This window comes from Gymnodraco acuticeps, unplaced genomic scaffold, assembly GCF_902827175.1.
Source record: "Gymnodraco acuticeps unplaced genomic scaffold, fGymAcu1.1, whole genome shotgun sequence".
In the NCBI taxonomy this organism is placed as follows: domain Eukaryota; kingdom Metazoa; phylum Chordata; class Actinopteri; order Perciformes; family Bathydraconidae; genus Gymnodraco; species Gymnodraco acuticeps.
In genome coordinates this window covers 5,742,849-5,769,792 of record NW_022990238.1, presented here as the reverse complement: position 1 = coordinate 5,769,792, position 26,944 = coordinate 5,742,849, and the positions used below count along the sequence as shown (strand labels likewise).

The window sequence follows — 26,944 nt, the reverse complement described above, 5'->3', positions numbered from 1 at the left end:
ATGAACTGGCATGCAAAAACTGAATACAGACAAATCATCAACGCAGTTTAGAAAATGTTTAGTTGTGAATTGAAGGCTACATTTAGATCAACCATCAACGCAGTAATAGATGACTGTGAATTGTTGTCAATTGAAATATTAGACCTAACTTACATTTCAATAAGCATTCAAATAATTGCTATTGTAAATATGTTCTGCCTACTTAAAAGCTAGTGACACATGTGCCTGGCGGTGTGCACAGATTTTTGTAATCCTTGGTGGTACTGAGGAGAGTACCACTCGCAAATCCTGTTCAACAGAGAGGCACGATCTCCTGTTGCTTTTCGTGTAAACCAGAGAAGAGAATGCCAACTCACACAGGTAGGTAGTGAGGAAAAAAGTTGGTCAATTGCTTGGCGTGAGATAATAGGCCAGGTCCATATTTTTAAGTATTTACAGTTCTGGATTTCTTTGTTCAACAAATGAAAGCTGAAACAGAAATTGCTAATTTTTGCAGACTTGAAAGTACAATTCCGAGGTACATTTACTTGAGTATTTACATTTTATTATACTTTGTACTAATACTTCACTATATTTAGGAGGCAATTGTTAGACTAATAAATACATTTTTCTCACAGCAGCAGTTACTTTACAGACTACGATTTTACATATAAAACACATGATCACTTTATAAGATGCATTATCATGGATTAAAGTGCTAAAAGCTACTAGTAGAGAAAATAGTGGAAACAAGCGCCACCGCAACCAAACGTGACATTAAAGGATGCATATATATACATTTATCATTGAGAATATCATGGGATATTTTCTAATATACAAAATGTGACAAAGTTAATTAATACTTTAAGTACTTTTTGCTGCATTTGTTGTTACTTTCTGACATTTTATAGACACAATTAACAAACCATTTATAGATAATCATAACTTGCATCCCTACTTCAAACAAGTGTATTTGAGTACCTCACTAGTTCAACTCCTAAAGGATAGTCTGTGGCAGCAGAGCAGGTTGATGGCAGAGGGAGGAGACATCCAGCTAAACAGCAGGTACTGGGAGGCGTCATTTGGATAGTTTGTAATTAGATGTCTCTTCTTCAGAGATCCTGAGACAGATCCTTGAGAGAGAAGGGGTAGTCTAGTTGCTGACAAAACTTGAGTGCACTTCTTGTTCTTTTCTTCAGATACATTTGTGAGCCTAATTTTCTCTGCTCACATCTTCACTTCACACAGGACCGCAGACAACTGTTCATTTGGAAGGGGCTGCTTGTTGATATGCCTCTTGGTTACCCCTTTAACATGTGATTTAAAAAAAAGTGTTAGCCTATTTTTTACATATGTGCGTCCTTGGAGCTGCAGCTACACACTGGAGCAGAACAAAGACGTCCTGAAGCCTTTTTCTTCTGCTACGGTAAGTCAATGTAATACATTTGAATGTAGACTGAATTGTACTGGTTATGCGTTGGCATACAAAGTCTCACTCGGCGAAATAACTTATTGATTTGATAAATCCTACCAGAGAGTTGATTCTGAACAAAAGTATTTTGAAGTGTAGATGTATACTTCTGTATCTGTGAGAAAGGTATACTGGAGATTCTTGTGTGTGATGTCCTTGTTGACCTAATTGGGTTCATGTGTTTATGGTGTTGACCGTGGTTGTTGTGGTTGGATGTGGTTGGATGTGGGGCTAACTCTTCTGTTGACCGTGTGATGGAGGTGTGTTGACTCTGGCTGGTTGATGTTGACTATTGTCCTTTCACTGTTGACCTGCTAATAAATTCCAGCCAGGGGGAAATGTGCTACTTTCCAAGGAAACATCTGGTGTCAATACCCACAGCACTATGAAGACATAGTTTAAGTAATTGAATCATGTGTTGTTACTGCAGTGGAAATTGTAATCATGTCCTCTCCTACACTTCCAGGGTGTCCACAGAATCCATCACCTTCATGGAGAAGACATGGACAATAGGTTTGACTCTTTTCTTAACACTCTGTCTGGACATACCAGGGGTCGGAGGACGTAAGGAGGGGACTCATGGCGAGAACGCTCAGAAACGTTCCTCGCGATCTTCAGAAACAAAAGGAGGCCGTTGCTCCTACACTTTCATTGTCCCACAGCAAAAACTGACAGGTGCTCTGTGTTTGAACACACAGTCGTCCTATACCAACCAGTCGGAGGTGGCAGCGCTGCGGGCTGAGCTCAAGCAGCAGCAGGAGCAGATGGAGAAGCTCCAGGGCAAACTGGAGCAGGAGGGGTCTCTTGCCATGGAGGTAAGAGCCCTGCAAAAAGAAAGTAGCAGCATGAATTCACGCATTGCCCAGCTCTATGCCCAGCTGCTTCATGAAGTCATACACAAGAAAGACCACGTTTTGGAGCAGCAAAGGGTGGATACCCTCCTGCTAAATGCTACAACACAGGTAACCTCACTCCTTGTCACAGCAAAGCAACATCCTAATTGTAATGAAACTCATCCTTACAACATGTCAGGCACTGCAGGTGTCCAGTAACTACAGGGAACTGGAGAAGAAATATGGAGTCCTCACCTCCATGATGAGCTCCCAGAACCAAATCATTGCTCGTCTGGAGAAGCAGTGCCAGAGCTGGGACACCACGCAGGCTCCTCTGGTAGGGAACAAAATGGGGTCTGCTTTTTGCACATTTATACTCCATTTCTCCACTGGAACTGACAATGGTATTTTGTTTTTGTGTTGGTCATGACAGGTGACAAGTGAACCACCAAAAAGCCAGCCTAATGTGGATCGTAATTACAGCTCTGAAGCCAAAGAAATTACCAATGATGTTCAAAGGGACCAAAGTGCTCTTCCACCACAGCAGGAAAAAACAGTTTTATCCCTTAACACCACTACAGCCAACATTCCTACAGACCCTTCATTCATTAGTTTTCCTGTCACAAAGACACCAGGTATGTAAAGCACGACTCACAGCTGAAGTACTCGATCAGACTTCAAACTCTAAGCGTATCAATCTTCTGCTGGAGTTATTTAGCAGCTTAGATAAGCAGACGCTGAAAGAGTCAGTGACCCGACGGTAGGAGGCCTATCTCGCTGGGAATGCCTAAACAATGTCAAAAACAGCTAGAAGCTCTTATCAGAAGGACTTTTATAATGAAGACACCCTTGTGAACCAGAGCATTTGTTGGAGCTTCAAATGACACGACTAATGTATAGTTGGATTGGAATACTTGTAATAAAAAAGTAGAGGACGTCTAATAAGTCAAGAACAAAGGGACTCCACTTTGTGAGAGCCTCAGTACAGACCAAAGACGTACATTGTCACATCTTATGTAAACGCGACTAGGTATGGACTACTAATGCTTGTTGGGAATTAGGCATTTGTGTGGGAGATTTTTCTCAATGTATACATTTTCTCCAGGCAGATTATCTTATCTCTGTCACACTAGACACTAAGCATGTGTTGGGAGAAAAATGGTTTAGCTGTCAAAAGATAAGCTGGAGTTGCAGTGTATTTTGTGATCTTCCTGATGCTAAAATAAACACAATTCCGTAAACTATCTATAACCGACACCCTTGTGTTTTACAAAATTGTCGCTACTGAGTTTAACTCTGTCTTAAAGCAACAACGTTGACGAAGGACAAATCCTCAGTTACTTATTTCAAAGGTTTACTGTTAAAAAAAAGAAGGAAAAATTACAGATTGAGATCCATTATGTCTGGATTTCACTTCTTTCTCCCCAAACAAAGTCACTCCAACTGAGCGCTTGGCTATATTAATACCTTATTTAAAGTATTTCAAAATCAAATATTATATGACAACATATATCTGAATATTGTATTTCCTTCTCGACCCATATCCTTTTCTCATAAATCAGGGCCGTGGCGGGACTGCCAGCATGTCCTGGAATCAGGGGAGACCACCAGCGGGATCTACCTGCTCCGACCACAGAGTGCCAACCGCCTGCTGCAGGCTTGGTGTGAGCAGAGTCGAGATGAGGGAGGGTGGACGGTCATCCAGAGAAGACAGGATGGCTCTGTAAACTTCTTCAGGACTTGGGAACAGTATAAGGTGATTCTTAGTTTATTTTATTAGAATACATACATTTGATAGTTAGCAACAAACACAAAGTAGCAGGCTCATGGGAATGTCGTTGCTTTTGCAAATATTCAGTCTAGACAATGTATTAAAGATCCCCCATGTTGTGGATCCCTATTCTATTCCTATTCCTTCTGGAGGGGGGCATAATTGTGTATAGTAAACGGCTTAGCAATCCATCCAATAGTTGTTGAGATGCATGTACCAATTTTTGTTTCAATTAATCCGATATAAATGAAAATGTGACCTGCTGCGCTAGAGCTAGGGAAAAAAGACCTACGCATGATTAATACTTTCCGTCAGGAATAACCCATACAATGTTTACCGGAAGTTGACATAGTAACCATGATTTCAACATTGTTGATTTGACAACATGACAACGTTGTCCTCAAAATTTGTTTGAGGACTATGGTAAGTTTGAGGCATGTGGTTTTTTTAAGAACCAGAAATGACACAATTGGGGGAACTGAGTATTCTGAACAAAACATTAGGCAACTAACCAAGTGCAATACAGTTTTTTAAACTGATATCAAACTGTAAAATCGTAAATCTTCTAAGACAAAAACATTGAGAGTGCTCCAACCTGGACAACTATGTTAGTGAATCACAAGACAGCTGCTTTTTAAACTTCAAATGGAAAAAACTTTTAAGAAAATAAAATTCATGCTCTGCTAAAAGAGACACAAAACTAGCATTTTACATCATGAGCTTGACAATGTCTTATGAGGTATGAAAATAATTGTATTCATAGACTTCTATTCAACAGGGTTATTTTTTACATCCAGTGGGATGCCCCCTAATGGAAGTCAAATCACTTTCACAGTGGCTTCACTTTTCAGACTCTGAGGTTTCCTCCTAATTAAATTGTTGTGTGGGTGTGTTACAGCAAGGCTTTGGGAACCTAGACGGAGAGTACTGGCTCGGCCTTGAACACCTCTACTGGCTGACTAAACAGGCCAAGTATAAGCTTCGTGTGGCTATGGAGGACTGGCAGGGCCGGCAGGTTTATGCTGAGTATGACAGCTTCCACCTGGAACCGGAGAGCGATTGGTATCGACTGCGGTTAGGACAATACCAAGGCAACGCAGGGGACTCCCTCTCATGGCACAACAACAAGGCTTTTACCACTCTGGATCGAGACAAGGACAGCTATACAGGTCTGTATAGCTCCTTCTGCTCCTGTTTCTTAGCTCTCTGTTAGTGTTTTGACTTGAACTGTTTATAAGCCTGTTCCTCTGTTGTGCCCCCAGGTAACTGTGCTCATTACCAAAAAGGAGGCTGGTGGTACCACATGTGTGCCCACTCCAATCTGAATGGTGTGTGGTATCGGGGCGGACACTACCGCAGCCGCTACCAGGATGGGGTCTACTGGGCCGAGTTCCACGGAGGGTCCTACTCCCTCAAACGAGTTTCCATGATGATCAAACCCAAATAACATAGTTGCATTATAAATAAGTAAGAAGGAAATAATGATGAACTGATGCAGATAAATGTAGAGGGCCTAGAGAATATATTTCAGTGTTATCCCTGTACAGTGTTGAGCCAGTGTGTTTGATAAAACATGTCTTTATTTGTTGAAGAGGCCACTCAGTAACATGTGTAGACTGTGAATCATGTTCTGTGTTGACACATCCTTCCGTTATTGCAATTTCCTGACAACTTGAATCTTTCAATTCAATTTGCTCTGTGCTTTTTAATAAAAAAATAAGCCTAATTCTGTCCGTTGCCATTTTTTTTATGAATGAATAGATAATATACTGTGAATGTGACAAAAAATATTGAGGAAGAATAGTATATTATAAAGGGGTTTTCAAAGCTCTCCAATAAGAGGAGTTTGTGGTTATGGTGACATATTTCCGTTTTTTCTGGCAGTTTCCTGTACACTGGGGCGTTACATTTTGCCCTGGTATACTTTCTTTTCATCCCCCAGAGCACGGGTAACCGTCAGCAGCAAGTAGTCACCATACAGGCCAGCTCCGAGACAGCATTCATCTTATCCAGATACTGAAGCTGGACATCTTCTGGAACATCCTGAAACACACTTTACTTCTTCCTTCCACCTGGTGCATGCTCACAGCCTGCATGCTGCCTCTCAGGATGTTGGGCCTCCTCATACTCATGCTTTCACTGTGTGGTGAGTGATAATGATGCTCTACAGGAGCTCTGTGTGGGTCCTAAATGTTACACCTCATTTTCCGCTTGAGCTATAGATAATACTTACTACACTACTGGGGTAGTTTGAAAGGCTGCAGTTGTTACCAGTGATGATAAGTAGAAACATAAATGGATTGATTTCCTTTTGTTTGGTTGCTTCAAAAGATCATCTAAAGAGAATCTTGAAAAGTGGAAGTTGTCGCCTTTGACTTTTCAAATATAATAAAGTGAAAAAGTTGGAAAATGTAATGGAAGTTAAAAATATATGATTTTAAGTAGCATAGCAAGCTCAAATGATTGTGGCACAAGCTTCTGTTATATCGTTGACTTCTGTTAACCACATTAACGGCAATGGGTGTGGTGGATAAAGAATCCATTTTGAAATAAAAATGATTAATAACATTTTGGCAGATTAACTTGAGTTTTAGTATAGCACAGATGTTTTTTTCAAGACAGTACATAACTATCTATTTCTAAAAATGGAAGGATCCGGTAGTTTTTAAATCCTAAAACATCACACTACATCCAATAAATAAACGTTATCATACATTTTTAGGATAATCTATTTGTATTGTTGCCTTTTATCTCTTAGTTATAAAAACCTACATATTTTAGTGCTGACCTTACATTTCTGTATGACTATATCTGTGATTCAGCACTTTTGTAAATTATACCATTACAGACTCATGTGAGCTAGAATTCAGCCCTACCCAATTCAAAGTATAATTGGACCACCAGAGAGCAGCACAGTCCTCTTTTAAATTCCATTAAAAGCATTACCAATTGTCTATCAACAGATGCAGACAGCATATGCCCCACTGAGCTCAACCCTCTCACTCTGGATGTGCCCAGGGTCATAGAAAGGTATGGAGCGTCAGTGGAGGTAAACTGCACCAGCACAGAGGCGGATCATAAGGGGATGTACTGGAGAATTGGAAACAATGACTTTAGAGCTATCCCTGGGGAAAGTTTTATCTCCCAGTCAGTGTCACTGTCTGAATGGAACGTGACAGCAGAGTGCAGAATATTGCTGAATGAAACTCATGAATGCATCAAAGAACTTGAAATCACCATATACCGTAAGTACATTTCAAATGAATACTACAACATTGAAAAATACGAAAACATAATGAAGTAACTCCAGTATCTAATTTCTCTTTGATAGAGAATCCAACGGTCGCTGTGTTTCCAGTGAATCGTGCGGTGGAAGGGACCCTGTTCGAGCTGCAGTGTAATATAACAGATGTTGCACCAGTTCAAAACCTCGTTGTGAGATGGTTCAAAGATAATCAAACAATCCGGACAGACAATTTCACCAACACAACCACAACACCTGTAAGTGAGTCCTCTACTTTGGCAGTCAACATCAGCAGGGCAGAACATGGAGCTGAGTTCAAGTGTGAGGCTCAGCTCGACTTTGGGTCACACGGACCACAACTTCCTATTGATTCTGAGATATACATCGTTTCTGTGAACTGTGAGTAAACACTCTGTTGTTTCCGGATAAACAGAATAATAAATTGTTCCATATCATAAAGTAAATATTTGAATCAATCAATGTTTTAGTTTTTTAAAATAAATACAAAGCCTTGATTTGCCTCCACAGATGCTCCTGAATTCAAGAACACATCAGAGGATTTCTTTGTGCATGAGGGTGATGATGTGACCCTGAACTGTGACGCTGAGGGGCGACCCCAGCCCACCTTTCATTGGAAACATGATGGGAAGATATTATCTGATACTAATAATCTCAACATCACTAGAGTAAACACCAGTGGGATGTACAACTGCTCAGCAATCAATTTTCTTGGAAAGATAACCAAGGAAATCCATGTTCATGTAACAATGAACATCCCAGCAGCCCCTGCAGTCATAACAACCCCTGCAGTCATAACAATCCCTGAGCCATACAAACGTAGAGGTAGGATACATTCCTGTGTCCTTTTCATGAGCTTACATGATTCAAATGTATCACTAATTATATGTGATGATCACCCTGTTGCTAACTTTAATTATGTTTTTTTAATTATTGTGTACTAAACTTAAGCGCTCATTAAACATGTTTTTTTTAATGGCAGGATGCCCACTAGTGTTGACACCTGCGAAAATAGTGGTGAGATTTGGAGATCCAGTTTCCATTAACTGCAGTACATCAGTTGCAGTTCCTATACATATGGGCTGGGAGACTACAAGTGGAGACGTAGGAGATAACGGTACTTCTTTCACCTGGAGTGTTGAGAAAGTGGAAGACTGGAGCATAAAGTCTGCTTGCTTCATTACTTATGACGATAATGGCAACGATACACAGTGTTATGTGGAGCTGGACATCACTCTTTATAGTGAGTACAAGTCTATAGATACACCCTATCTTCTGTCTTTATCCTGAGGGGAAGTAATGATGTCCATTGCTTATAGACATTCTTAATTGTATACATTTTAAGTGACACTTAAAAAGAAAGTACATATGGAATATATCATTGTGTGTGCATATTTGGTGTATATATTTGATTCATCCATTCATTCATTACATTTGTATTTCTGTATCATACTAAACATTTTGCTAATCTCGCATGAGTTAACAAGACACCACTATTTTACATACATCTCGTCTTGCATATACAAAACACGAGGAAAAGGAAAGAAGCACAAATAAACATCCTAGGTATCCTAAATTAGATGTTCCTATTATTTGTTTTAACTATTAAATATCTCCATATGTTTCAAATCAGTCTTTGTGCATCATCCTAAAATCTATATCTACATATATGAACACCTGGGATTGTAATTTTAGGGATATCATTTTGTTTTGTTTTCTACTAAGTATTGTCCCTTGCTTTATTTTCAGAGACTCCAGACATTGTGTCAGTCTCTGCGTTGGATTCTGGGCCAGTGATGGAGGGCACAGAGATCCAACTGAAATGTGACATCATTAATGTGACTCCTGTGCAAAAGCTCACTGTGAGGTGGTACCGTGGAACGGACATTTTGCGCACAGATGTATTGGATGAAAATAGGAGGATCCCAGTAAACATGTCATCTATTTTCAATTTCACTGCTGAGAGAGATTACAACGGAGCAGAATTAAAATGTGAGGCTGATCTGCAACTAGAAACAAATAGACCTGACCTTGGTCATCATTTAACCTCATCACCTTACACGGCTGTGGTGCACTGTGAGTTGTCTTCACATATATCTATTTTTGTATTTTTTTTACTTTCTTCTACTCAACACTTACCATTCTCTCTGCAGTTGCCCCTGAGATCAATGAGGGAACTTGCAGTAAGGAGGTGAACTTGGATGGAAATGTGACTCTTGACTGCAGTGCTGAGGGCAACCCTCTTCCTGACCTGCATTGGAACTACACCACTGCAGAGAATGTGAGGGAGACCACCAGATGGCACCAGAAGAGCCTCACCATCACAGGAGCCACGTCTACCAATGCTGGTTTTTACATCTGTGTTGCCACGAATTATGTTGGGGAAGTGACAAGTACTGTCACACTGAAGATGAAAGGTATCATTATTGACTATGTACAGTGAAGTGGTTTCTGATGTTAATGCTATACATAGGTTGTGGTGGGGGTGGGGGGGGGGGATTATTTATTGAATCAAGAAGTAAAAACATAGTTCAATGAATTTGGTTTTATCTTGTTTGTCTTACAGGTCAAATCAGTGTATTTCCTTGGAGATTCCTTTGGTGGTTGCTGATTGGATTGATCGTCGTCTTCATCGTCATCGTCATTGTCATTGTCCACAAATACTATAAAAAACTTGGGCGATATAGTTTTGTCCTTGACAGAGCCAATGATGGTTCAGATATCCCAATACCTCCTCTGTCAAACGGGGCTGAAGATACAGTGTAACATACTTCTCAATGGGTAAGATGAAACCAGCCAATGAAATCAGTTAATTAAAACGTAACCAGAAAAGTCATTCTTGCCATCTATATAATATGTTTGTAAATATTGTGTTTAAATGTAAATGTTGGTGTGGTACGACGAGTATAGGTTTTCAGCAGCAACAAATGTGTACAAATTCTTAATCAGGAGCATTTGTTTGTCAAGAAGTGCTACTAACAAAGCCGGTGTATTATAACATTGATTATTTTTTTCAAATGTGTGAATTTAATCTTAGTATAACCAATTTTTCTATCTCTGTTTCTATTCTTAATAAAGTTACACAATAGCCTTTGATGATGTGTTGAATGCCTTTGAATGTTCTTTTAAAAACATTGTTGTACAGCTACATAAAAAACAGGACTGCCAGGACTGATTTTGATTATGAAACATTAAAATATTCTACAAGAGCTAAACATCTGAGCATTACTCTAGAATTTAAGTTATGATGTATTATCAGCACAGAAACCTGTCTGTAACACTTAATAGAGTCATTCATTATTTGAAGAAATGTGAATCTTTCAGGGTGTTAAAAAGGATGTAATGTGTGATGATGAATGTGACCATGCTCCGTGAGGGCAGCACAAAGCCCTAAAAGCTCCTTGCCTTGCTCAGGGACACTATTACACCAGGTTAACTAAAATTATTAAACTAGTTTAACAAAAAATATTAAACCAGGTTAACTAAAATCATTAAATCAGGTTAACTAAAACTATTGATGCAGGTTAACTGTGTGTGGACGGGCAACAAAGTGGCAGGATGCGCCTGTGGATCAGAAGCTACACTGCCCCTTTAAGATTTAGGATTTGGGAGTGACGCGGATATGAAAGCTAGTTTATCCCTCTTTCCTTCGCTATGAAAAATATTTGGACATACTGGACTAACGATTGCCAGCCCGTGTTAATTAGCTCATTATGACGCTGATTTACATTATTTGTTGACGGAATCAGAACCGTAGTGCATAGTGGTCAGGGCCGCTAGGGATTATACTTGCCAGGGCCGTCCTCTGAGCTCCTGGGATAACTTTGGAGAAGTTCTTTGTATTCGGGATAGTCACACAGCTTGGCCAACAGGCTGAACATGGACTGGGGCACAGAGCTTTGGGTGAGTCCATCATCTGGCTTGCTTTGCTAGTAATACTTGTTAAGATGGAGCTAAAGCGATTTCTTAGATGGAGTTCGTCGAGAAAGTCTGGTAACGCCAAACGTTTTGTTGTTGAGGGATACATGACTGAAGGAGGACGAGTTGCTGCAAAACGGTGCATTCATGAACACAGATCCTCTCAGAATCTTCTTTAGTTTTCAGAAGTTAAAACAAAAAGTGACCTGCTACCAACATGTTGCTCTTGTGGAAAGGGAATCATCTTTGATCCACGTTTGTACATCGGTTGGATGTGCTGCAGGATTGTTTCCCTCAAGTATGTTTATAGTGATGATATCTGCAGTGCACTAAAATGTACATTCTAAACGTATTATTGCCTTTTCAGTTCCTGCTATACTTCACATATGAATCAAGGCAACTTGAACAACAATCTAATTTGTAGATATCATGTGTCCTGCACGTATTCAAAACATGCATACATTGCAAAATGTGTATTGTAATGCCAGGCGGAAAATTGTGTCAGAATATTATTTATTATGCACATATAAAGACTTTTAAATAGTGCGGGTTGCTATGATGTCTCAGTGTTTACAGTTTGGCACTCCTTGCCTCCATGGAGATGAAATCAGTTGCTGTCATTTGCCTTGACAACAAGCTGATGAAGTGTCCACCTGAGTTTCATGATTATTTATTCAACAAACCAAAAAGTGAACTGGTTTCAAGAAGTCTTGATTTTCAATTAAAGTGATTGGTGAATTGAGTTATTATATAAACACATTCCTTAGGGTATGTTTTTGTTATTGCACTGACCAATGTAGCAATTAAAATTACCTGCTTCAGCTGGTAATTTTAAAAGATGAGGGCTGTTTTCTAGGTCATAACAAACCAGGCTACAGATGGCTCCAGTCTAAAACATTTTAACTTGTTCTGGTGGTGACACTATCCTGAATCTGAACACACCCTGTTGAAACATCCCACCTTAGAACACATTACTTTGATGACTGCCACCATGTACTGCTACACATTTGCAACAGTCACACATGCTCAGGGAACCTGAATATGTAAATTGGAGCATTGCAAAGATGAAGAGGTTGTGACCTCATTACTGAGTATCCCCCTAGGCCTCTTCCTCTATCCCTTTTCCATCCTACATGCTGGTGCAAAAGACTAATTAGTTTTGCCCTACTTTGATTGAGTGAGAGAAATATCCGTACCCCAGAACTAATCAGAGGCTCTATCTGGGTGTAGGAGGCTTTCCTGTTCATCACATGAAGTGGTTTTACAGAAAACACAAACTCATGTATTCTCTCGTCAGTACTTTTTTCATATATATATATATATATATATTTATATTATTTTTACTCTCCATTTACTTTGCTTTTTTCTCACCTGTCTGGTTAGTCAAAGCCCTTAAGGTATAATTCTGTTAATGTTTTGTTTTGGTTCCCCTAGGCAAAGTCAGCTCAATGGCATCTGTCCCCTGATTGTTGTTAATCCATTGTCTATTTTAAGGTACAAGCTAGCAGAGTGCAAGATAAGTGTCTTAGCATTAGCTGTGATAGTGAGTGCTACCAGACCAAGAGAACTACAGGTCTGATCAGGCCCTACTTTTCTAGACGACAGGGTGACTCAGAGCTGAAACTTCCACCCAAGCCTTGTAGGTTGGTGACTTTCAGGATGACTCTTTTAAAGTTATGTGGCTTTCACTTGACGCCAGTTTCCGGGATGTATTGGAAAATGTAGTGGACATGTTTTAGGCATGCTAGGTTTAGATAAACACTTGAAGTCCTCAATTTTTAAGTATTATGTTTATGTAGCAGTATTTGTTCACCCCCTAGCCTGAATCTGTGCCACAGAAATAGGTTGTGGTACAGAAGAAGTTATATAATTACCAGGGTGCTACTGGATGTTCCTATGGAATGCTTTACAATATGTAAAAGCTACTCAAAATGTCTAATTTATGAGTACAGGCCAGGACAAAGGGCATAAGTAGTAATGAAATAGCCAGGACTCATAGCATAGTTTAACCGGAAACAGGACATTTGCTGTTAATTAAACCTCATGACCATTTAAAGTTATTAGGATCAGTTTCATACACACACTGTTGTGATTTATGGAAATGAGTTCTGTACAAACCCAGTCTAGGACCTATAATGATCATTCTGACTGTGGCTGCAATGGTTATAAATCAGCTATTGCTGACAACAAGACAATGATTATGTCCTTGAAAGCTATCTCAATGTGTTTTTAAGACAGTTTAATGAGGTGGCTTTTCTATAATTGGAACACTTTTGTTTTGAATCAAGCAGTCAGAGTTGATTTATAGAGATAATCAGATGCTACTTTTTCTGCCATCTATAAAATAGCACGAGTATAAGGCCCTTCTTTCCAGGAAACACTGGATTCAACTGGAGAAACATGATATACGTACATAGAGGAAACAGTCAACATGGATACCATTTGCCTACTATCAGAATGGTGGAATTCATTTGTTTTAGTCAGTAGATGTGTTTCGTAGCCTTACTCTGCTCTACTGTTGATGTGTGGAGGCTGTACTGGATGCAGACAACTAATAGTCATGTTAATCATTCATCAATCCTCACTCTTTAAACGTTGAGAGCTAGATTCAAACAAAGTTGGCCAATTCTTCTATTCTACAATTATTTTCCTCATCCAAGAAGGAATCTATTGTTAACACTTCAGGAAATTGGAAACTGTAGTTGTAAGTTGGCTGTATCGAACCTCATTAGCTTTTCCCTGTAACTAATGAATCTAAATCAAAGCCCTTAGCTGCCTGTTGGTTAGATGTGGTTGTGGTGATGGATTGCAGACCTCTGTCTTAACCTTTAACTGTGTTTCATCATTCATTCAGGGTTTGTCTCTTTTTGTTTTACTTAAAGGACAGGTAGAGTATAGATGAACGTGACCCAACTTGTCAAGAATCTCTTTCGACATGCCCCTCCTCGATAGTAAAGTCAGCAGTATAAAGCTTGGGGGAATTGTTTTGAGCGTGTGAGAGGATTGGCTTGGATACCGTCTATCGCTCTCTCAGACTTGTCAGAGCTTGAAGGTGTCATAAAGTTCTCTCCCAGATAAGGAAGAAAAGAGGAAGAGAATCACAATCAACCACTGCATACTGTACAATGAAAAGGAAAAGTCAGCAAACTCAGTTAAATTGGGTCTAAGAATTTGAAACTATAACATGACATTTTGTTGATGCTTTTATCCATCTGACAATAATAGCATTCAACCATGAAGAAACAAACAAAACATTTGTACCTTCTTAACATTGCCCTAAGGCATGTTTGCTGCATTCATGTGGTGTCAGAACATTAGCAAACATGATTCCCAGACTTGGAAAATTCATGTGAACGTCCCTTCAAGTTGAAACAACAACTTGAAACCAGCGTCAACCTTTTTTTTAAATGCTCGAAGCAAGAAATCCAACATATTTTCTTTATAGCATCCATGTGTTTCCAAAATACAACTTAGAATTCTTGAACACAACAAAGTTGGAAGATTGTCTCCCCAACTTGGGAAAATTGGATGAGCAGGAGCATCAAATCAAATCAAATCAAGTTTTATTTATATAGCACATTTATAAACGATTTTTGGTCGAGCCAAAGTGCTGTACATATAATAAAAATAGCCTACAGTAGAGACACTTTACAGCAAATACAACAGCACAGATTGTTCAGAATATCAGTATGAGAAAAACAACATCCTCTATCCTTAGACCCTCACATCGTACAAGGAAAAACTTCCAGAGAAAACCCACAGTTTAAGGGGAAACATGTGAGAAACCTCAGGGAGAGCAACAGAGGAGGGATCCCTCTCCCAGGACGGACAGACGTGCAATAGATGCCGTGTGTAAATCGAAGAGATAATACATTTTACAGCATATAGACCGAATGTTAGGAAATGCATGTGTCTGTAATAAGAAGATGAATCCACGAGGATGTCAGCTACAATCCTGTGGAAGCCATCAGGGAAGCAGCATGACGAGACCCAAGGCAGGACCGCAGAGACAGGTTCAGCCACGACCCGAAGTCCACGACTTAATCCAGAACTCGGGATAGAGGATCCAAGACACAGGACTACAGCAAGAGGATCAGCCTCGACTCCGGATCCCGGCGTAGATATAGATACAAAACAAGAAAAAAGATTTGGCTGGGTTAATCGGAACAAGAGAATACACAGACACAGACAGAGAGGGAAAAGGTCATTGGATAAAAGTTATTCTTGATAACCCTCTAGAAAGATCTCATGAACTTCCCCACTCAATCTATCAAGACCCGAGCAGTTCTATTATATATAGGATAAGAAACAGAGATAGGGAGCACAACAACCTATCTCTTCGTCAGATGCGCTCCCCCGCATGTGATATAAAGATATACAAGAAATATACCTTCTCTTTTCTGCCTCTGACCTCTGTTGTGACCCCTTATACTTCTGACTGTCCTCCTTTTACAACACAGTTACCAGGGGATGTAAAGCTAGGCGGAAGTTTAGAGGTCATCGCCAATATGTGGAGAGCGTGGGTGGACTCCAACATGCAGGAACAAATGTCAACGTGTTTAGTTTATTACCCTCCATTCAAGATTATGTTTAGATGACCTCAAACTCAACCGGGAGGAACGTTCAGTTAATACCCAGAAGTCACCACATGTTCCATATCATGCAGAGTGTTGGCTTATTATCTTTTCCTTATTTGTCTCTCGTGCTTCTTTCTCCAGGACCAATATGACATCATTGAGAAGCACACACAGTCTGGCCTTGAGCTGGTGGAGAAGTATGTGAAGTTTGTGAAGGAGAGGACAGAGATTGAGCAAAACTATGCCAAACAACTGAGGTAGGCCTTGCTGTTGTCATTGTTCTCCCCCAAATGCTTTGTGTGTGAGTGTGTTGCTCATGGCAGCTTGTGTCAGCGTGTGTGTGTTGGCTTTTGTTTGTATGGGTGCATATTAAAAGGCTGTTTATGAAATATCTGTGGGGTCTTATGACTACTTAGGTACAGAATCTGATTTGTCTCTGAAACACTGGCCTCATTCTCCAGCTGCAGTGTGCTCACTTCCCTCTCTTTCTCTCCTCACCCACGGTGCTCCCTCTCCAAGTCTCCAGGCCCACATCTGTTGTAGCACTGAGCTCTGCCGGAGAGGAAGTGGGAGCAGACTGGCACATGATAGACAGGATATGGTTAGGGAGAGATAGTGAAAGAAGGAAGAAAAGCTATTTTAATATTTTGATTGGACTGCTGTTTATAATCCTATTGTATAAAATAGTCTGGTTTTATATAAATAGTTTAATTTAGTGAGCTTTCGTCAGAGAAAGTTGTAAAGCATTTCTCTACCAATTCGTTTGATTTGAACCTTCACTGTCCACAGGAACCTTTCAAAGAAATATAACCCGAAACGAAGCGGCAAAGATGAACCAGAGTGCAGGTGAGCGATTGCAAAGCATATCTCCAAGAAAAACTAATATATGTTTGCACATTTTGAGGTTCAGTATTTCCTTTTCCTTTTAACAGCGAAACAATGTCAGCTTAAATTATTCTTACTCAGATATACCTTTGCTCGAATATCTTGTTGTTAGGACTGACCAGCAAATAATATCACATTTTAAAACGTTTATTTGCCATTAGTGTCTATAATGCAGTAATGTGGGACTGCTGATGGAGGCATTTAAATACCCCTAAAAGGAAGCAGGAATAAGGAAGTCATGAGCTTCTTATTATGTCTTGGTCCACTGCTGTTTGTATCATCTTATCAGTGGTCCCATCACTAAGTTCATATTTCTCCACCCTTTCCTCTCTCCTCCTCTTAAATGGTAGGTTGTCCAGCTACCAGTCTTTTGTGGACATCCTGAATGAGATGAATGACTACGCGGGGCAGAGAGAGCTAATTGCTGAGAACATGATGATGAACATTTGCATCGATCTCACAAAGTACCTGCAAGAGCTCAAGCAGGAACGGAAAACGGTGAGCGGACTGGGAGTGCATTGAAGTCCATATTTGTACCCACAAGTATACCAAAACAACTGAATTAGGCATGTTAAAAAGCAGTTACGATGCCTTTTGTAAAGGCAACTTGTTGACGTTGTCCCACAGCATTACTTACCACTTACCATGAGCTTGTCCACGTTGCTGTAATGAGGTTTGGGGCAATTAGTTCAATTGAGGGCTAATCCTAAAACGCGGTGCAACAATTATAATTTTTTTCGTCGAATAATCTGCAGATTATTTTAAATATTGTTCTAACTGTTTCGTCGATAAAACATTAGAACACTAGCGCCCATCACAACATCCTTTAGCTTCAAGTGACTTTATCAAGTGTCTTTTTTTTTTTTTTCGGGAATTTTTTTTCCCGACCAACAGCTCAAAACACAATAAAAAACTTTAACAAGGATTTCTCAATTATCAAAGTAGATGTTTGTTCATTTTTTGTTGATCGACTAATGAATGCAACTTTAGAGTGTGTTTACTTGTGTGTGACTGCAGCGCCATGTTTAACAACATCCTGAACAAATGCCAAAGGAGAATTTAAATTGGAGTCTATAGAGATCTGAAGGAGTGGAGATGCTAGATCTGTTGTGGCAGGAAGAGGTCTCACTGGATTTCAGAATGCAGCAGCTGTTAACAAGCTCTCCCTGCAGATGTGATGTTTCAACACTCTGGTATTTGTTTTATTGTGTGTTACTTATGTTGTGTTGCTTTCGGAGGTTATTGTTTGTTCAGTGTCTACCCCTGCATACGGCTGTCTTTCTTTCTGTCATATGACCCGCCTCCCCTCTCCTCACTCGGTCTATTTTTATGAATGTTTGCAGTATCTATTGGACGCCAAGAAGGCCCAGCAGAGTTTGGAAAGCACCTACAAACAGCTCGACAGTGTAAGTCTAGAAACAGCATTTTAAGATGTTCTAAAATACATTTAGCACGTTTCCATCACTCTATAGGTGACATTAGATTTTTGTGATTAGCTTAACTGTTAAACATATTTCCTGTTGGGGTCATTATGAATGATTATAAAGATTCTGTGCAAGCAAATGGCGGAACGTTCAATATGGTTGTTCAGATAGTTGTATTTTTCAACAGTAACAACATATGGACTGATAGTAGAGAAGCATGTTATACTCCTATCATCAAACCGAGACATATTAAGTTGTTATTGGAGATGTTCCCTCCCTTATCTGTTTTTCAGAAATAAAATAATGTTTTGTTCAAAGTACATTAATCTCCTCATATCTTATTGAGGCCTCACTTAGCTGATGATAACATGGTCTTTCTTATTTTTCTTTCTGCACACCAGAGTAAAAAGCGCTTTGAAAGGGAATGGAGAGAAGCAGAGCGCGCAGCACAGTACGCAGAGAAGACAGATCAGGACATCAATGCCACAAAGGCGGATGTTGAAAAAGTAAAAGGAGGGGGGTCTTCATTTTAAGGACTACTTACCATGATTAAAAGGAGAATCAGATTCATTTGTTTAACCTGGGCTGATTGTGTGGTTTCAGGCAAAACAGCAGGCTCATATGAGAGCTCATGTAGCGGAGGAGTGTAAGAACGACTACGCTGCTCAGCTTCAGAAGTACAACAAGGAAAAGAACCAGTTCTATTTTAGCGATATGCCTCTTATTTTCAATGTAAGTGAATTACATACGGCCAAACGATCATATTACTACCATAAATATTTATTTGAGTTGTTCATATCCGGTATAGCAATAACTGCGATTAGTGTGCCAAAATATTGCTAAATGGATATATTATAATTGCATTGAAAAACATTGTGTTGGATATTTTGATGCTGAACTCTGATTTTGTTCAGTATTTTGACTTTACATGCACAATGTGAAACTTTCATTTAGCCAATTTACACTGACATTTAGATTTTTAGATATCTCAATAACAGAAAAACTAACATTGCATTTAAATTGATTCAAGCCAGCTTTCAGTTCATTTTGTTTCAACTTTTCACATACTTACATTTCGATTTGAAACTTTGATCTGTTCATTGGCATGTATAAACATGGATGAAACTGTTGTTTTGTTTTCTCTAGAAATTGCAAGATCTGGATGAGAGGCGAGTACGGAAGGTGGCGCAGGGATACATCTTGTTCTCAGACACAGAGAAGCATGTGATGCCTATCATTGGCAAGTGCCTAGAGGGCATTACTAAAGCCGGCACTAATGTTGATGAGAAGAATGTGAGTTGGTCTAAAAAAAAAAAATGCTAAATGGATTTTTATGTGCAGTTTAGATTTATACAGCTCATTTTATTTTAACTGTACATCTGTTTCCATCAAATGTAGGACTCCTTGATTGTAATAGAGCAGAACAAGTCTGGCTTTGAACGCCCTGGAGATGTGGAGTTTGAGGACTACAGTCAGGGCATCAACCGAGCCTCTTCTGACAGCAGCCTGGGAACACCCAAAGGCCCCATGGACCTCCTGGGAAAGAATAGAAACAAAAACTTTTGGCTTTTCAGCAAAAAGAGTAAGGTAGGTCAATCCATAATTTGCCTTTCATTAAAAGTCATGTTTTTTTTAATATTTGAATGTAGTTCTGCAATGAATACACTAGCAAGCCCCCCAATCCATGATCAGCAACAACAGGTCAGATTAGTAGATGACTCCTTGCAAGTCAGTGTTAGTGTTTGAGCCACAGTGCCAGCAGGAAGGAGCCAGGAAATCCCCTCCGCAGAGAGCAATCACGACGGACCTGTGGTTGTGGCCACACACACACACACACACACACACGCGCACACGCACACACGTATACACAACCTTCTCATCTCTGAAGCTCAGTATAATATTGCATGAATCTTCAATTTGACTTTGAACCGGTACACAAAATAACTCTTCTAGAACAGGTCCTTTGCATGACTCAATCCCCTGACTGGGTGAATAAACCTCCCCCCGACACACACACACACACACACACACACACACACACACACACACACACACACACACACACCACACACACACACACACACACACACACACTCCCTTCGTCTGCGGCGTGGTTTCCAATAGGTTGACCGGCAGTCAGCATTCTGCTGTGCTTGTGCATTCATCAGCACTCGGCCAAACAACATTGAATTTCCCTCTACAGGCATCCACAAACACACTGCCTCTATTATACTGCGCAGAAGCTAGCATTATGTCTCATCACAAAACAACGATTGGGATGACACCATGTTTGCCAGGTCAGAAAAACTGGATCAGATCCAACTGCATTTTAATGCTATGGATGTCAACATAGACATTTTTTTATTTGGTCTTCAGAATATATGAGGGTCAAGAGAGCCCCACTACATTGCAAATCATGGATTTTATCTCAAATAAGCACTCCCGCTGAGGTCCAAAATTGAACTGTTGATATGAGTAGCTGACCACTAACCAGCTCACAGGCCCCCCCCTCCCGCCTTGCCACTAAAGCATCCCTTCTTTCTTCCCTGCAGTGTTTGCTTGTTTAGCGCCTCTCTTCTCACTGCATGTCTTAATGGCTGTGCTCTGCTGTGCACTCTTCCTGTTCTGTGTATGTGTGTGGCACACTGCTCTGTGTCATCGGTCATGCTCTCCTAATTAGGCCTGTAGAGCAGTACGAATAGGAGTCGGACTACATTGGCTGGAGGGAGCTTTTGGTTTATGTCAGGCCGGTTAAAACATTCCCACTCTTAGCTGCTCTCCTGTACTTAGATTCCCATAACCCTCAAGAAAAGTAGACGTTCACCTAATGATAGAGCTGTACCTCCGGCTCTCAGTATTTACACAAGGGACCGTGTTTCAGGGCTGTTTTAGACATTCACTATTGAAGGCTAGGAGGCATCAGCCTCCTTTGTAATTTAGCTAATAGATCCCACCCCCGCATTTTCACATCCACTTACAGCTGGCAGCGAGAGGTTTGACTGAAGTTTGCTCCCAGAATTTCTTTCAAGTTCACTTCTTTCTCAGAGGTCATACAGGGCATTCATCGAGCCCGGAGCAATCTATATGCACAAATGAGTAATATGGTAACCAAGCAGGCTATTTTTAACATTGCCACTAATATATTAATTGATATTCTATCTATATAGGTCAGAATCAAACAATGGTACAGGTTAATTGAGTTGATTTAAAGAATGCTTCTTCTTCTTCAAAAAGTGGGGTCTATTTCATAATTGTGTTCATTATAAATATATTTTATTAAAATCAGCTCCTGACTGTTTCCCATTGTAGATACAAGCTGCAATTGTGAGAACTGTTCTATAGATACAGTTATTATAACCCAACTAACACATTAGAGCCTAGCAAACACAATATGCAGTCAGTATGTAGATGAGCCTAGTTGAAAATGTAATAATACTTAAGACAATACATTACTTTATCATTCTTGATCACACTGCCAAATAAGTAGTTAGATATTACGGGTCTGATGTGATGACCTATTCAATTAGTTTTAAATGTGTGTCACTGTCACCATATCTCTACAATGAGGCTTCACACCTTGGAGTGAATGGTTTGTAGCTGCTGCGGTAGTGGACCAACCACACGTCCCCTCAATAGATCAAAACAGCTTGACAGGAGAAGTTATGATGCCACTGGGTTATTTCCGTCTGTATCTATTACCTATAACTAGAGCTAGTTTGTGTGTAGGTGCAGTGCTGCTGTGGCTCTGCTGAAGGAGCTGTGGTCTGGTGCTCTCTGACTTAACTTTGTATTATTTTTTTCTTTACATGTGTGTCCATGCAAGCCAAAAAGACAGATGTGTGTTTGTGCTTTCATGCTCTCTGGGCTTGTGTCCTGAGTTTGCTCCAGTGTTGTCTTCCTGCCTTTGGTGTGCTTTAAGGTGTTGATGGTGTCTTTTTCTGTCCCTTGTCACCTTGTTGTTTTTGTCGTCCCTGTCTTCCCCTCTTTTTCTATCTTTCCATCCCCCTCTCCCCCATCCTGTACACCGCCTGCATACCTCATGCTCGGGTGCTGGTACTTCTTATCCCCCCCCTTCACCCTAGCTCTCTACATCCACGCTCCCACCTTTCTCAACACCCCCCGTCCCCTCGCCTGCTAACGGACCCAATTCCCCCAAGTTTGGCCGGGACCCCCTGTCGTACTGTTTGAAGGAGATCAATAAGACAGTCAAACCCAGAATCTCTTCCTTCCGGACGCTCAGGAGATCGGTGAGTCAGAGGAGAAGGTTTGGGGGTCAGAAGACCTCCACTCATCAGGGACACATCATACTGTGTTCCTGCGCATGAAAGAATGACTGAATGTCTTGTCAACATTTTCAAAACTTAAACATATACAATTATGTACAAGAAACCTTTACAACTAAACTATTATGATCATTTTCTATACACATACTGTTTCTTTTTCCTTCAGAAGTTTACTCCAGACAGGATCATGGTAATATGGACCACTTAGCTGGTGGGGGGGGGGGGTCTCTGTTGTGTGACAAGATGGCCTCCTTTTCATTACAAAAGCTCAATAATTTACCTTATTAAACTGACAAAACTGAAACATGCAGCATACATGATCATGTTATGTGGCAAAAGGCTTGTCTTGAGTTTGTACTGAAGAGGTGGCCACCTGGTGGTGGAGCAAGGGAGAAATGATTGGTAGAACAGGAGGACACATTTCAATGGGTCACCATTTCCATCCAAAATATTTACTTGTAGTTAAAAAAAGTCAATATAAAAAGTGATTAGAGTGTGTTACATCATGTGTGTTGGTTTATGGGTGGTGTTTTTTGGTTGAGCTCACTGTTGTACATGGAAGGCTTTATATTAATAAGCCTAGCAAATTTTTAACTAGGATATTTCAATCTAAGTTTCGACAGTTAAACATTGTCCTTTGAGCTGAACTCAAACAGCAGGCTGTGTTCCTCCGGAGGTGTCTGTTTCTTTTCACATGGTTACTGTCGCCATGAAATGGTGAGACTCCGCTCAGTGTTAACACGCCTTTCCCTGTGAACTTTTTACAGCCTACAGTGACAGAGGACTTCGCCCATCTTCCTCCTGAGCAGCGCAGGAAGCGGTTGCAACAGAAACTAGAGGACATTTGCAAAGAGCTGCAAAAGGAAGTAGATCAGAGGTGTGTGCACTTTTGTATACGTGGGTATTATAATCATCTCTGTTGTGCACATCAGTGTGTATAACTCTGGTGTGTGTGTGTGAGTGTTGTTTACTGAGTGCTAAGCTTTTTACTGAAAGTCACCCCCCCCCCCCTTTGTTCTTTTCTTCAGTGAGGCCCTGGGGAAAATGAAAGATGTTTATGAAAAAAATCCCCAAATGGGAGACCCTGCTAGTCTGGCACCCCAAATTAACCAGACATCCCAGAATATAGAGCGGCTCAGAGGAGAGCTCAACAAGTACGAGGTAATTTTATGATGATGAGGTCATCACTAACCATTATGAGGTGAGCCCATTGAGGCTTTTTGTGATTTTTCGACCTGACTTGGTATTTCTACTATTCAATGCTTCACAATAAACAGTTCTCTCCTTAATGCTTTGGCTCTCTGATGTAGACTTGGGTTGCTGAGGCAGGAGTTCGAGGGGACACATTGCGCTATAAAAGTCATACATTCAACAACAATGGAGCTCACGATCTTCTCAGGTAACACTAAATTCTCTTAATAGACAGTGTGTTTAGCGCAATGATGTGTTGTCCGCTCTGCACAGGAAACCTTTGTTTTTCTCTCCAGCCCTGATGGAGCTCACTCAGATGAGAGCACTCCTGATACCTCCCAGGCCATCTACGCTGAGTTTGATGATGACTTTGAAGATGAGGAACTGACTGCCCCTATCGGGAAATGCACGGCCATGTACAGCTTCCCTGGTATGTCACAGGCTGTTTAAGCTGTCTAGCATGTGTATACAATTTCTCCCATATATTATTTAAAGACAATAGTTACTAAAAAACTATAATATATATATAAAATATAAATGTGAATATTAGTGAGCAACATGGACATTTTGAGATGCGTTGATGGTATTTGGCTGTGTTAGTGCATTTACCTGCTATAACAGTGTGTGGTTGGCTTTGTGTGTATGTATTGTAATAGCAAAATGTGTTCTGTAGCGGGAACTAATGATACACAAATCCAGATCAATATAATGATCAACAGGAAGTGGAAAAGGTGCACAGAAATAGCATGACTTAAAAGGTTTTACTTCATGACTTCAGTACATTTTGAGATGGTAAAACAAATTTAAACTTCAACGTTTTTTGACGACAAGACAATCCATCTACAATGTAGATTATTATTGTATATTATATATATATATATTATACAATATTAATGTTGTTTTACACATTTTGTTCAATGGAAAAACTATTTATGCTTTTCTCACAGCTCAAAACTGTTGCCGCTCAATTTCAGTATCCCATGTTAGCGTGGTGCTTTTTGGCACCATAACAAAGTCATTACACTTATTATATTGATTAAAAGAAAACCCTAAAACATGAGGCTGCTGCTTGACTCGGCTTAGGAAGAGGATGCTCAGCTGCACAAGTAATATTATACATTTCTAATAATTAGTGTTTTGTCAAGGAGGATGATGAATTGATATTGCATTGCAATGTTGCTTAATTTTCTTTAAGCTGCCATTGTTATTCAGGGGAGACAGGATGTGATTGCATTATCCAGCAGCTTTGTGTTAACCTGTTGAGTTTGTGTGTGTATGTGTCGTCATAGCAAATTGTGGTCTGTAGCGGAAACTACTAGGGGTGTAATGACACACAAATCTGGATCAATATAATGATTCAATGATCAACAGGAAGTGGAAAAGGGGCTAATGCAAGATGGTCTAGCTTTAAGTAGCTTCTCTTTTGGTCAGCAAATGATAACTTTCACAGTCAAAATAATATCATGAGTCCTGTGATGTAGTCTTTTATGCACAAACTAGGGATATTTTCTCCCACCTACTTTGTCTTTTTTCCAGGTGCCAGTGAAGGGACCATCTCTATGCAGGAGGGGGAGGTTCTGTCTGTGGTGGAGGAGGACAAAGGGGACGGCTGGACCCGTGTCCGTAGGAGCAATGGGGATGAAGGCTACATACCAACATCTTATGTCACCGTCAGCATAAACAAATGACAGACATAATAGGAACAAGAGAAGAAAGGAATTATCACTTCTCCAAACTGTATGCAATTCTTCCCATGGGACCAATCATGAAGAGGCATCAGCACTATGGGCGGGACCTCTGGTGTATCCAGACGGGGATGCCCACGCTTGGCAGAGGATTGGTGCTGACAGTCTGTTCCTCCTCCTTTCCCAGTAACCTTATCTACCCAAAACACAAGGTTGTTTTACTTTTTGATATCATGTCAGAATCATTCTTTGGTTTTGGTAAAAAACATTTGCATGGACCTTTAGCACTATCACGGTACGAGTGCTCAACCTCACAGCCTAATAATCCATTGGCTGCTAAAAGTGAGCTGAAGAAAGTACAGACGGAGGATGAAAGGAGTGCTGCTGCCATCTATACACTGAGTGTTAATGCCAGAAGAAGGAAGTTACCTCACCTCTTTACGTTTTCTGGGCAAAGACTGACCTGCCGTTCTCATTCATGTCACGCGTGCCACTTCTTAGCTTTACTAGCACTTGCAAAGATGTATGGTGCTGTCACTTTGCTCCTTGTCGGGGGTAAGATCTTGAGGTTTTGGGGAAGAACTCTTATTTTGAGAGACCAAATGTGGATACAGCTCTCCCATCATAGTCAATCACAAACACTCTATTGTTCAGACAATCAGTCAAGTTTATTTTCAACACATACCAATAACAAGATATAGCTGTTACAACCTGAGAAATGTACTAAAAAATAATTTATTACAAATGTGTATGTTCTATGAATAAAACTTAAGTTTGACAGAAGTTTTACTTTCAATTTAGGAAGGTCTCAAATGGTTTCCCCTTGCACACATAGTGGACAGTCTGTAGCCACAAAAGGGAGTTATTAATGCTCACATAAAATGTGCTACATTAAGACTATTGTATTTATGTAATGAATAATATATATTTTAGCTATCACAACACCACTATTGTCTTATTAGCTTTTTTAACCATTCAAATAAAGATTTTTACATCGTGAGAGGAAACTACAAGTCTCTTAATACGTTGCTAATTATGTTTTGTTCGGATTTACTTCTCATCTTCTCAAGACGATCACGTCCTGTTTTTTTACATTGTTATAGAGCCAGCAAGAAGCAGTCTCTGCTAATGTGTCTTTGGTGCCTTTCTGGTTAAAAGCATTGTGTATATACCATGTTTGCATATAAGACATTTTGTTTTCTTAATAAATGTAAAGCACATTTCAAAGTAAAAAGTGGTTGTCATTTCTGGACTTGATAAAATACATGTTTTAAGCTAACCGTGTGTTGGTTTTGAGGTGAGTACTGTCTCCTAGAACAGCTCAGTTAATTCATTGTCTGCTCCCCAGGACAGTTTAGTCAATACATGTGAACATGTCATTTTAACTAAAGCTTGAAACTGTGGATCTTAAATGTATGGTTTCACTGGGGTTTAAAGAGGCCCCACATACTAAAACATTAATGTGGCAGTGGGTGGATTTAAGATTTGAGGTTTTGCTTTTCAAACTCAGTTTACTGTTAATTCTTCTTTCACTTTAATGAAGAGTAAATGCATATTTAAAATCCTAACATCGAATTCTCTTTTTTCACAAGGCAATCTTTAAAGTTCACCAAAGCCGACTGAGCTGTTGTGTGCACAGAAGACAGGATGTGATAGCATTATCTG

General features: G+C 40.0%; 3 protein-coding genes across 14 annotated transcripts; all 3 read left to right on the top strand.

The window, feature by feature from the left end:
• Window positions 1-1,109: 1,109 nt before the first annotated feature.
• angptl6 (angiopoietin-like 6) lies at window positions 1,110-5,780 on the top strand. Of its 4 annotated transcripts, none has more exons than XM_034220391.1 (8): window positions 1,110-1,405; window positions 1,917-1,963; window positions 2,149-2,412; window positions 2,492-2,620; window positions 2,717-2,918; window positions 3,846-4,039; window positions 4,953-5,223; window positions 5,317-5,780. In XM_034220391.1, the coding sequence occupies exons 3-8, from the start codon at window positions 2,215-2,217 to the stop codon at window positions 5,499-5,501; spliced, it is 1,179 nt and encodes a 392-aa protein (XP_034076282.1). In that variant the 5' UTR covers window positions 1,110-1,405; window positions 1,917-1,963; window positions 2,149-2,214; the 3' UTR covers window positions 5,502-5,780. The 4 variants fall into 4 exon arrangements, with proteins under 4 accessions (XP_034076282.1, XP_034076281.1, XP_034076280.1 ...); XM_034220390.1 differs by having other exon boundaries at window positions 2,483-2,620; XM_034220389.1 differs by having other exon boundaries at window positions 1,917-2,412.
• Window positions 5,781-5,995: 215 nt separating this feature from the next.
• Window positions 5,996-10,412, top strand: LOC117548855 (vascular cell adhesion protein 1-like). 2 transcript variants are annotated; one of them, XM_034220370.1, is made up of 8 exons: window positions 5,996-6,200; window positions 7,018-7,299; window positions 7,386-7,697; window positions 7,827-8,141; window positions 8,299-8,433; window positions 9,066-9,392; window positions 9,470-9,733; window positions 9,883-10,412. In XM_034220370.1, the coding sequence occupies exons 1-8, from the start codon at window positions 6,134-6,136 to the stop codon at window positions 10,080-10,082; spliced, it is 1,902 nt and encodes a 633-aa protein (XP_034076261.1). In that variant the 5' UTR covers window positions 5,996-6,133; the 3' UTR covers window positions 10,083-10,412. The 2 variants fall into 2 exon arrangements, with proteins under 2 accessions (XP_034076261.1, XP_034076260.1); XM_034220369.1 differs by having other exon boundaries at window positions 8,299-8,559.
• Window positions 10,413-10,937: 525 nt separating this feature from the next.
• On the top strand, window positions 10,938-26,513 carry trip10a (thyroid hormone receptor interactor 10a). Of its 8 annotated transcripts, none has more exons than XM_034220377.1 (16): window positions 10,938-11,219; window positions 15,953-16,068; window positions 16,601-16,657; window positions 17,047-17,194; window positions 18,040-18,102; window positions 18,522-18,626; window positions 18,724-18,852; window positions 19,267-19,413; window positions 19,519-19,707; window positions 22,203-22,367; window positions 22,570-22,593; window positions 23,171-23,280; window positions 23,432-23,557; window positions 23,714-23,802; window positions 23,891-24,024; window positions 25,131-26,513. In XM_034220377.1, the coding sequence occupies exons 1-15, from the start codon at window positions 11,196-11,198 to the stop codon at window positions 23,980-23,982; spliced, it is 1,584 nt and encodes a 527-aa protein (XP_034076268.1). In that variant the 5' UTR covers window positions 10,938-11,195; the 3' UTR covers window positions 23,983-24,024; window positions 25,131-26,513. The 8 variants fall into 8 exon arrangements, with proteins under 8 accessions (XP_034076268.1, XP_034076264.1, XP_034076272.1 ...); XM_034220373.1 differs by having other exon boundaries at window positions 23,432-23,564; XM_034220381.1 differs by lacking the exon at window positions 22,203-22,367.
• Window positions 26,514-26,944: the final 431 nt, after the last annotated feature.

Excerpts from the sequence above, each read along its gene's own strand:
- angptl6 (XM_034220388.1), top strand. The coding sequence starts at position 1,942 with ATGGAGAAGACATGGACAATAGGTTTGACTCTTTTCTTAACACTCTGT. Across the intron at positions 2,413-2,482 it reads TGCTAAATGCTACAACACAG|GCACTGCAGGTGTCCAGTAA; the intron begins GTAACCTCACTC and ends ACAACATGTCAG. Across the intron at positions 5,224-5,316 it reads AGACAAGGACAGCTATACAG|GTAACTGTGCTCATTACCAA; the intron begins GTCTGTATAGCT and ends TTGTGCCCCCAG.
- LOC117548855 (XM_034220369.1), top strand. The coding sequence starts at position 6,134 with ATGCTCACAGCCTGCATGCTGCCTCTCAGGATGTTGGGCCTCCTCATA. Across the intron at positions 6,201-7,017 it reads ACTCATGCTTTCACTGTGTG|ATGCAGACAGCATATGCCCC; the intron begins GTGAGTGATAAT and ends GTCTATCAACAG. Across the intron at positions 8,142-8,298 it reads TGAGCCATACAAACGTAGAG|GATGCCCACTAGTGTTGACA; the intron begins GTAGGATACATT and ends TTTTAATGGCAG.
- trip10a (XM_034220373.1), top strand. The coding sequence starts at position 11,196 with ATGGACTGGGGCACAGAGCTTTGG. Across the intron at positions 18,853-19,266 it reads ATATGCCTCTTATTTTCAAT|AAATTGCAAGATCTGGATGA; the intron begins GTAAGTGAATTA and ends TGTTTTCTCTAG. Across the intron at positions 23,281-23,431 it reads CAAAAGGAAGTAGATCAGAG|TGAGGCCCTGGGGAAAATGA; the intron begins GTGTGTGCACTT and ends TCTTTTCTTCAG.